The 12026-nt window shown below is 37.5% G+C and overlaps 1 protein-coding gene across 1 annotated transcript; it reads right to left on the reverse strand.

Annotated features, from left to right (window-relative positions):
* Positions 1-285: 285 nt before the first annotated feature.
* LOC116522990 (olfactory receptor 14A16-like) lies at positions 286-1200 on the reverse strand. Its single transcript, XM_032238133.1, has one exon. The coding sequence runs from the start codon at positions 1198-1200 to the stop codon at positions 286-288; it is 915 nt and encodes a 304-aa protein (XP_032094024.1).
* Positions 1201-12026: the final 10826 nt, after the last annotated feature.

Genomic DNA, 12026 nt, shown 5'->3' on the forward strand with positions numbered 1-12026 from the left:
AAAGGCCTATGAAGCGGTATATAAGTCTACTGCTATTGCTACTGCTATTTCTAAAATCCTCCACTAACACTAGCTACCAAATATCCATATTTAGCATTGGTAAACAAAATTGACAATAATTAGGGATGCAGGATTTTTGCAAATAACATCTTGAGTTGTATGGTTCTCCTGTTTGATAAGTTGGATTTGCCTCCATTCCAAATATCCATTCCTACATTTATTACTTTATTAAGATAAGGAAAGAATGAAAAAGTATATAAATATAAATAAAATTAAAATAATTTATCAAAACTTCCACAGTTGAGAAAGGACACACTTGATATTCTGATTTCTCATGCTATAGATGATTGGATTGAACAGGGGTGGAAGGAGGGCATACAGAACAGTCAATCCAATATCTAAGTAAGATAGAGTGTTAGAGGAAGGTCTCAGATAGGCAATGCATCCACTTAATAATAACATAGACACTATCGTAAGATGGGGAATACAAGTGGATAAGGCTTTTTGCCTTCCTTTTTCAGAAGAGATTCTTAACACTGCCTTGAAGATCACTGCATAAGATACAACTATAAAAATAAAACAACCTAGTCCAACAATGATACTGGCCACAAGAATTCCAGCCTCAAGTCGATTTATGCCAGAGCAAGATAGTTTTAGCAACTGTGGAAGTTCACAGAAGAATTGGTTGACCACATTAGAACAAAAAAGGATGGAAAAAGTGCCAGTGGTATGCAAAATTCCATAGAGAAGACCTGTAACCCACACTACAATTACTATCTCAGTACAGTATTTCCAACTCATCACCATCTCATAATGCAATGGATGGCAAATGGCAACATATCTATCATATGCCATGACTGTCAGAAGGGATAAATCAGAAGCTTCAAAAGAGAGAAAGAGAAAGTATTGGGTAACACAACCAAAGTATGATATGTATCTGGTGTTCATTGCAGAATTGATCATGGATTTGGGGACAATGATTGAAGCAATGCCCAGATCCTGTAGAGCCAAATTCATGAGAAAGAAGTACATGGGGCTGTGCAATCGATGGTCGATAATGACTGCAGAGATGATCAGAAGATTTGTTGTTACAGTTGTCAGATATAACACAAAGAAAAAGAAGAAATGCAAAATCTGCAGATGACGGTTTTTTGAGAATTCCAGAAGCAAAAAATAAGGCACTGTGGTTTGATTCTCCATGTTTTATTTAAGACAAAGCTGGCATAACTGCAAGAAAATAAAGGAGAGAGGTTCAGTTAGATAAAATTTTTAGAGGTGGCATTTTGATATGTGGTGAGAATACAAAACAAAAAAGAAACATAAACATGGCTAGAATGAAAAGGGGATCACAATATGGAAAAAAGAGATGTAGGATGGTCATATCAGAGTACACTGTTTCCAATTTTTACCCTAAAGGACCAACCACCAACCATTTTTCCTTCTTTCCTCTTTTAAGTTGTGTTATCATGTAGTAATTAAAACCATTGGCTAAGCATAAAAAATAGTTGGTTTAGGTCCATTTTCCTCAAGATAACTCCGAAGAACTGGATCCATCATACTTTGTCTGACCGCTTGTTGTTTTGTGATAGTGGTGTTAAATTGGAGAATTTCCATGTGTTTCTAGAAGAAAGGGAAGGTAAATCTACCCAATAAATATAAAAATAATTTGCTATATCTCTTACTTGGAAATCTTGAGAACATGCATTTCCTCCTTGCATAATCTCTATGTATGTATGTGTTTATGTAAATGATGGCACTGTTTTTATCTCAATTTCCCTACCATATATTAGGCTAAATTAGTACCACAAAAAGCTTTTAAATTAATACATAAACACAAGTTTATTAAACATGAGTTTAACAACATAGTATAAAATAGAAAATGATAGAACTTAAGTTACAACATAAAGGCTATTTTGATATTCACTTGCTGATAAACACACAATTATATCAGTGTTAAATACAATTAATCAAAAAACCTCAAATGCCCACAGAATAAATTAATAAATCTGTTACCCAACAATCAGGAAAAAATGAAAAGAAAACTCAGTTACTAAAGATAGTATTCTACAAAATAAAAACAATGTTTGTAGTAGAGTTTGGACAGAAAATGAGACATAAGCTATTGCACATTTGAATTTTGACAGCATTTTTTTTTGAACAATGTTGAAAGCCATGTTAGCACATATTCGACAATAATAATTAATTTGTTTAAAAACAAAGAAATAAAAACATATTTACCATGCATTTCTTTTTTCCATATAAAGATAGATTATGAGATATCTTTGTCATTGCTAATTAAGCTATTAGGGTTCAGTTCCTCCATGAAGATTTGGTCCAAATTTCTGCAAATTATAACTGCTTTTTATTCTTCATAATTATCATTATCACAATTATCAGTATCAAAGATACTAATTGTTAATTCATTATTTAAAGTCTATGTAGAAATCACTCCAAATCTGTCTTTACCTCTAGGTCAATGCTGTCCCACTAATTTTCATGTAGTGAAACATCTATATGCAGTCATAGGTATTTCTATTCTGAATGTTGATTAATTTTATTTCTCTCAAGAGATTTGTACACCAAAATGAAACTGACTTATATGTGCTTGTTAAGATAGTTAGCAAATGTGAATAAAACTACTTCTGTGACCTCATTAATTTAATTGACCATTAAGAACACAACAGCTTCCTCCAGGATTAGTTAGCATATCACATAGAATAATAATACTTCAAATTATCAACAGAATGAGGGCTGCAGAGTAAATTATGAGAGTTGAAAAATCAAGTCACAAGACTTCACTGGCACATACTTCATCATTTGTGATTCTCTTTGTTCGCCAGTTTTTTCAGCTATCTTCAGCTATCTTCTCACAGCTATCTTCTTAGGAAAGCATGACTCTTGAAACAAATCATAGCTCAAAAGGTACTTTTACTGAGAGAAGTGACAGCAGAGAAGTCATGTGGAGTTTGAAGATTCTTGTGCAAAATGTTAATCTAATTTTCCCTGGTCAATCCTCATCCAGTGCTCCATACTCACCAATATCCAATATGGTGCCACCAATATCCAATACGGTACCATGAGAACTCTGAGATAGGAAGTTGATAACAGATCATCCTCAAGGTGCCTTGGGTAACAGGGTGGAACTGGCTGGAGGGAATGCATCCTGATGAATCAATCCTTGAACCTAATTCCCATGCAGTTACATCAAAAGTGAAAGCATTCAAAGCATTCAAATCCAAGAAGCATACCCACAAGAAGCATCCCCTCTCCTTTTCAGAATGGCAGTATTCCAGCAGGAACCAGATACTGACCCTGGCTAGGTACGTCCACGTATCTAGAAGTAGATAATAATTCTTCCAATTACAAGTGGAAAAGGCCAAAAAGAAATATCAGGAAACCTACAGAAACCAAGTGGAATGCCAGTAGTTACACAACAAAATACTGTATTTTTGGAGTATAACACACACCTTTTTTCCTCAAAAAAGAATCTGAAAACCTGGGTGTGTCTTATACACTGAATACAGCATTTTTTGTCTTCGGAAGCGTTCACCAAAATGGCTGTGCATATCCTTATGGAGGCATTCAGAGACATTTTACCCCACACACAGCCCTGAGCAGCACTCTATAAGCCTCTATAAGACTATGCAAGCAATTTATTTGACAAAAACAGGCCCATTTTCATGAAAAAGGGGCCATTTTTTGCTCGTTTCCCTCCCAACCCCCCCAAGAGCACTCTGCAAGCTGCTCCAAGGCTATTTACGCCTTTCTTTAAAAAAACTGGACCATTTTCACGCAAAACGGGCTGTTTTGGGGAGGTTTGCAGAGTGCAATTTTTTTTTTCCTTTTTGAAAGCTCTTTAATTGATTGGCAAGAATTACATTGATCATGTGCTGTACCAGCAGAAACAAAATCTTAGGTGCTGCAGATTGTCAGCGATTTCTTTCTCCAGCACATGGATAAATATATATGGAAACATCTACCTACCTACCTACTCTCTGTCTCTCTCTTCATATCTAGTTATTTTATTTCTCTCTCTCCCTCTATCTACTTATCTACCTAGTCTCTCTCTCCCTACCTATCTACTGTATTTCTCTATCTCTCTATTTCTCTCTCTATCCCTCTACCTACCAGCCTACCTACTCTCTCTCCCTCTCTCTCTCCCTACCTACTGTATTTCTCTCTATATCTCTCTATTTTTCTCTCTCTATTCTTTTATCTACTTACCTAACTATTCTCTCTCCCTACTTACCTACTGTATTTCTCTCTCTTTCTCTCCCTCTCTATCCCTCTATCTACCTAACTACTTTTTTAAATTTGCCTCTTCAAAACCTTGGTGCATCTTATTCTGCAGTGCGTCTTAAACACGGAAAAGTACAGTAATAGAACCCAGTGGCATTTGTGTAGTAGTCCAAAAAAGCATGATTATTGTACTGTTGTATTGCAGGCCACACTCCTTTGTAGGGAGAAAGTATCTGCCCACTTAGTCTACTGATACATGCCTAAAACAAGGCTTGTGGAATGAGACACAATATAAGCCCAAACAGACTTTAAAAAGTTATAATAGAATAAATTATGAAATAAATCTATAGAAATCAGTATAAAATCTCACAGATCAGATACACAATGTATAATATTTAGAAAAGAAGTTATGCAAATGCTTGTTTTAGAAAATCAGTGTACATACAATACACATAGACAAATACATATTGTAATATGTATGTATGTGTGTGTATATGTATGTATATGTATATGTATATGTATGTGTATGTGTATGTGTATGTGTATGTGTATGTGTATGTGTATGTATATGTATATGTATATGTATATGTATATGTATATGTATGTATGTATCTCTCCTACCCCAATTTCATGGCCACTACCACTTCCCCCAAAAAACATTTCTCATACTTCAACATCTTTTATTCAAGTAAAAAATGTTTGAAACAATTATTAGAAGCAAAATTTCTAAAAAAAAATGCCCAGTAATAACCTATCTAGCGGAAGATAGGTAGAATAATCACCCCCCCTTCAATTGTACCTAGCTTTGGCTGGATTGCAAGAATGAAACCCATTGCTGGAAAATGAGAAAAAGATGATTGTCCTTTTGGGTGGGCAGAACATATAATAGAAAGTATGATTCTAATGCTCCTGTAAGTCAGTAGACAGAAAGACTACATTATTATTATGTGGGGACAAAGGCCGTCACATTGATAAAATCTATACATCAGTATTTTGATGTCAAACTCAATTGTTATGTCACCAAAATTTTACATCGATATATGAAAAGGGTAGAAGATAGCTTTTCATGGCACTGCAAGTCTTCCTTTGTTGGACAAGGAGATCTTTCCTAGAAATCTTGATTCCCTCAAGAGTGTTTCAGCTCTACCAGTTCTTAATGGTTCTGGTCAACCTCATTTCTTACTTGTTGCCATTTTGGATTGAACACTTTTCTTGCTCTTATTTTACAAATGATTCTGAAACACAACATGCTTTAACATGAGGATAGTTGAAAAACTATCAGCAACAATATCAAAAATGATCTTTACACTGAAGAAATGAGAAAAGCATAAAAATGTCTCAAGTTAATTCTCTTTGTATAAAAAGAGGGAAAAGAAAACACAATCAATCTTTCATGATCATAAAGATATAATTCCAGTTAAACTGACACCTCCTCAAATTCAGATTAAGATTCTCTCTTACAGCATGAGTAACAATATTAACATATTAATATTTAAGAGCCAAGGTGGCACAGTTGTTAGAGTGCAGTACTCCAGGAAGGCCACTTCAGCTGACTGCTCTCTGCAGTTCGGCGGTTCAAATCTCACCGGCTCAAGGTTGACTCAGCCTTCCCTCCTTCCAAGGTGGGTAAAATGAGGACCCAGACTGTGGGGGCGATATGCTGACTCTGTAAACTGCTTAGAGAGGTCTGAAAGCCCTATGAAGTGGTATATAAGTCCAACTGCTACTGCTAATATGGTATAACTGTGAGTCAGAGTAATGGCAACGCAAATGGACATTTTGTATTGAGGAATTTAATGACATATTTTGATTTTCTATATTAAAAAGGTCTAAAAGTTTACAATCCATTCTGAGCTAACCTGCTTGCTTTTCCCTCTTGCTTGCTGAACAAGAGGGTGGAAAAACTTTACATAATTCCAAACTTCTTGTTTTCTATATAAGTCTCATATTTTCAGTTTCCATGCCAGAGCCCTGAATATCTCAAGAGGGAGTGGCCATTGAAAGACTTTGGAAAGACTCATTTGACTATGCTACACAAAAATCTGAATACGATGTTCATGAATTAGAAAACAATATCCACACAAATTAGGTAAATGTTGAAACAGTTTATTGAATTAAGCCAAGCAGAATAATAACTATAACTGCAAATGATAAGGTGGACAAGAAATATCAAGGCAAGAAAACAAGAAGGAAACATTAAATCCAGGAATATAAATATAGAAAATAATATCATATTACTTTAGCTGAAAGCCCCTCACCTCAAAAAAGGTACTGATATTATCTAGATGATTCCAGTATGCATAGGGCACCTTCCCAAAATATTATTATATTAAATATGTTGGATAGATGGTGTCATAAATAACATAAAACCTGGATAAGCCTTTAGTATACCATATTAGCAACTAGGATGAAACAGCTCTAAGAAAATTTTAATAAAATATCCTACATCTATTTATACACATTTCTTGAACTATTAGAAAATAGAGCCTATCTTATTTCTTCCAAATGACATTATATTGCATGTTACTGTCAGCTTATATGAAGGTCTATTATAATTATGAAACTGATTTATTGATTTTTCATATTGTTGTGCTTACAAAAGAGTAGTGGAAGATAATATCAACTCACTCATCCTCCCTATCATGCCAAGTATTTGGTTTTGCCAAATCACTTCTAAAGGAAAATCTAAAATGAGCAAGAACCTGTTAAGGCACCACATTAGAAACCAGGGCACAGTGACATCTAGTTCTGCTATAGGAACAAAGTCAGAAGAGTGATTTGAACCAATCAGTCACTCTCACAGTCTGAGGAAACTGAAACCCCTTCTCAAAAACTTTGGCAAAAAAGCAGTGATTTTTCCAGGCAATTGGAAGGAGTTAAGACTGACACAATGAAACTAAATCCCAAAGTGTTTGAGTGAACGACCATTTAAGGAGAGAAGTCTTGGAAAAGTTGATCCCATACTAGTCATATTATGTGCAAACATTGTAAGGGAAGCCATTTTTCCCCAAAAGAACATGGAAAAATAGACCATGTAGTTTAAACAACTTTCCGCTTTTATTCAGAGAAGAAAGTGGGGGGGAGGGGTGAGCAGAATAAAAACATCATTAAAAGAATCTGTCAAAATTTCAATAGATGACAAAGGAAAATTTTGATATTCTTCTTTCTCATGCTATAAATGATTGGATTGAACAGAGGAGGAAGGAGGGCGTACAGAACAGTCAACCCAAAACCTAAGTATGATGAAGTGTTAGAGGAAGGTCTCAGATGTTAATAATAACATAGACACTACCGTAAGATGGGGAATACAAGTGGATAAAGCTTTTTGCCTTCCTTTTTCAGAAGGGATTCTTAACACTGTCTTGAAGATCAGTGCATAAGATACGACTATAAAAGTAAAACAACCCAGTGCAGCAATGAAACTGGCCACAACAATTCTGAATTCAAGCAGATTTATGCCAGAACAGGGTAGTTTCAGCAATTGTGGAATATCACAGAAGAATTGGTTGACCACATTAGAACAAAAATGGATGGAAAAAGTACCAGTGGTATGCAACATTCCATAAAGGAGACCTGAAACCCACACTATAATTATTATTTCAATACAGTATTTCCAATTCATCTCATAGTGCAGTGGATGGCAAATGGCAACATACCGATCATATGCCATGACTGTCAGGAGGGCAAAATCAGAAGCTCCAAAGAAGAGAAAGAGAAATATCTGAGCAACACAACCAAAATAAGACATTTGTCTGGTGCCCATCAGAGAATTTATCATAGATTTGGGCACAATGACTGAAACAATGCCCACGTCCTGCAGAGCTAAATTCATGAGAAAGAAGTACATGGGGCTATGCAGATGATGGTGAAAAGCCACTGCAGTGATAATGAGAAAATTTATTGTTACAGTTGCCAGATATAAAATAAAGAAGATGAAGAAATGCAAAAGCTGCATATCTTGATTTTTTGATAATCCCAGCAGCAGAAAGTAAGGCACTATGGTTTGATTCTTCATGTTTCATTTGTAATAAAGCTGGCATAACTGCAAGAAAACAGAGAAGGGAAATGTAGTTAGACAACATTTGGGAAGTATTATTTTGATACGTGATAAGAATATGAAAACGTCGAGAAATGTAAATAATGGACAGAATAAATAGAGGATCACAGCATGAGAAACAAATGTAGGATGGAATCAATGATTTTAATCCATCTGTACTAAGGAACCAACCACCAACTACATAGTTTTCCTTCTTTCCTCTTTTCAGTTCTGTTAGTTCATGTACTGATCAATTGCCTAGGAATAGAAAAACTTTCTTCAAGTTTATTTTCATCTAAGGAAGTTTACTTAGAATAATTAGACCCATGATAATGTCTCACCTCTGCTATAGGATTGTGGTATTGGAAAGTTGGAGAATGTTATATGTGTTGCTTTGTGCTTCTAAAAGTAAAACAATGTATATCTAGCAAATAAATAATGATTAATATGCCTTTTACTTAATAAGTATTTTAGTTGGTAACCTTGAGAGCATAAATTTCCGCCTTATATATTTCTCTCTGCATTTGTCTGCATTTTTATGTCTTTATTTAAGTGATAGAGATGAGTTCTTTTTCTCAATTTCCCTAGCAGATTTTAGACTAAAAATAGAATAAAAAGCCTTTGAATTAATATATATATATATAAACAAAATTATTGAACATTCACTTAATAGTATATTGTTAAATGAAAAACAATATAACTTTACTTACAACATTTCTGGTTTGATTTTCCTGCAAATTATAACTGTCTTTTATTCTATTCCATTACGATGTGGAACAGGTACCAACATCTGTAATTAATTCATTGTTTACTATCTACATAGAAATATTTCAAAATTATCTTCTGCTTCATAATGTATTTAAATGTCCTGTCTAAGATGCAGTTTCTGAAAAATTATATTTGCTCTCATCCCCAAAACAGCCTAACATCTCATTCCATTATAGTAGAAAACTAATTTATGCAATTTATTTAAATTTTCTTCTGTAAAAACTTTATAAAGCCAAATGTGAGATACAACACATAAGGCATATTAAAATAAATACCAATTTGCTCCTTTAAAGATGAAAATAACTTTTCCATTAAAATTTCAATTCATAACTGTCTTCTTTGTCTTTATATATTATGTCTTCTATGCATTAAAGAGTGTTAAATATCTTACTGTTAAGTCAATGTTGTCCACTAATGATCATGTAGATAAACAATCAGCAGTAATAGAGATTTCTATTCTGAACATTTATTCATTTTTGTTTTGTTTCTCTCAAGAGAGTTGTACATCAACATTAAACTGACTTATTTGTGATTATTAATATAGTTAGTAAACATGAGTAACATTGATTTGTTTGTACTTAATAACATAATTGGCCATTAAGAGCACAATAGCTACCTCCAGGACCAATTATCATATCACATAGAATATTTCAATAATATTTCAGATTGTTAACAGAATGGAGGCTGCAGTGTGAAATGTGAGAGGTGAAAACCAATCAAGTGAGAAGACATCCCTGATACATATTTCATCATTAGTTATTCTCTTTCACCTCTATTTTTTTTTAAATCCCAACCTCTATTCTGCAAGGGAGAGCTTGATCTTGGCTAGGTATGCTCACATTACTAATGCAGAGGTTGAAAATAATTCTGCAGATTACAGAGAGAAAAGGCAGGAAAAAAATCAGGAAACTCATAGAAGCATAGTGGAATGACAATAATTAAACAATAAAATTTGGTATGCAACATGATAGAGAATTCATGTAACCTAGAATTATTCTTTCACTACAGGTTTCCTAAGTCATCACCATCATAGTGTAGGGCAGAGGTGGGGTCCTACTGGTTCGGCCAGATTCAGCCAAACCAGTAGTGGTTTGGTGGCCTGGTTTGCTGGAATTGTCAGCAACCCAGGTCTGCCACACTCCCAGACCAGTTGTACTGGTGGCGCTGTAGGCAGCGCCATCTTGGTTTTTGCTTCTGTGCACTGCTTGGCCACACCCCTGAACCAGCCTGCTCCGCTGCTTGCCCTGCCTTGCTTCCACTATGTGGATCCACAAAACTGCCTCCTCCTGCCTACACACAGGTAAGCAGCATTCACACTAGCCTAGCACCCCATCACTGCTGGCTGCAACCTGGGCTCTGCCTGGTCAGATGGGTGGCCAGCAGGGAAAGTAGCGGGCGGGCAGGCAGGCAGGAGAACCCAGCCTGGCTTATAATGCTCCATCTGGCATAGGCAGTGATGGCGAGCAGTAAGGGAAGCAAGCCCCAGGCCAGCATCCCTGCCTCATTCCTCTGAGGACTGGCTTGGGGGATCACCAGTCTCCCCCACTGGTTTACCTTTCCCTTGTTGTCCAAGCAGAGTCTTTACTGGCAAGATGCCTCCCATTTCACCACACATGTGCCCCCTCCCAACCTATAGCAGCCCGAGCCCCACCTGGTTAGCTGGAAAAGTAGTGGGTGAGCAAGTAGGTGGGACCGGCCTGGCCTTCCAATGCTCAGTCCAGCATTGGTGGCAGTGGAAAGTGGTAAGGGTAGCAACCCTAGGCTGGCATCCCTGCCTCTTTCCTCTGAGAGAAGGAAGTTGAGCTGAGTTGAGGTTATTCAATTTGTATGCCGCCCTATTCCCGAGAGACTCAGGGTGGCTAACAATCGGAGGGGGGGAGGGGTATAAAATAAGAATAAAAAGACAGACAATTTAAAAATACACATCAGACGTAACCTCGGATGGGGCTGAAAGATTCAACAGCCCCAGGCCTGCCGGAACAGTCAGGTCTCAACTGCTTTGCAGAAAGCCGGAAGGGTGGTAAGGATCCAGATCTCAATGGGGAGATCATTCCAGAGGGCTGGAGCAGCTACAGAGAAGGGCCTCCCCCGGGGAGTTGCCAGTCGACACTGGCCGGCAGATGGAATTCGGAGGAGGCCTAGTCTGTGGGATATAATTGGTCTATGGGAGGTAATTGGCAGGAGGCAGTCTCTCAAGTACCCAGGTCCGATACCATGTAGGGCTTTAAAAGTAATGACTAGCACCTTGAAGCGTGTCCAGAGACCAATGGGCAGCCAGTGCAGCTCGCAGAGGATAGGTGTAATGTGGGTGAACCGAGGTGCACCTATGATCACTCGCGCGGCTGCATTCTGGACAAGCTGAAGTCTCCGAATACTCTTCAAGGGCAGCCCCATGTAGAGCGTGTTACAGTAGTCCAGTCTTGAGGTCACAAGGGCATGAGTGACTATTCGGAGGGCCTCCTGGTCCAGGTAGGGTCGCAATTGGTGCACCAGGTGAACCTGGGCAAAGGCCCCCTGGTCACAGCCGACAAATGATGTTCTAAAGTCAGCTGCGGATCCAGCAGGACTCCCAAATTGCAAGCCCTTTCTGAGGGGCATATAATTTCACCCCCCAACCTGAGAGATGGAGTACATAGCCAATCTTTGGGAGGGAGCATCAATAGCCACTCAGTCTTGCCGGGAAAGGAAGAGTGGTAGGCAAGAGCAGTCATGGGTCCAACCAAGCAAACCTTAAGAGGTGGCTGAGGAAAGAGCGGCACTCACTGAGGCGACCTTCTCCTATCCCTCCCCCTCATTTTTCCCTCATTGTGCTCACCTCGCACCGCTCCTAATGCTGCAGCTTCCTGTCCCATCACTGATTGACCCTGATCCTCCCTTACCTTGTCTGAGAAGATAAGGGCAATGGCTAGGATGATGAAATGGCCAGGGCTGATTCTCCAGTGCCTCACTTTTGTGGAGGTTCTTCTGGCCCTTTTTTGTGCTT

Source organism: Thamnophis elegans, chromosome Z (assembly GCF_009769535.1).
Source record: "Thamnophis elegans isolate rThaEle1 chromosome Z, rThaEle1.pri, whole genome shotgun sequence".
Classification (NCBI taxonomy): Eukaryota; Metazoa; Chordata; class Lepidosauria; order Squamata; family Colubridae; genus Thamnophis; species Thamnophis elegans.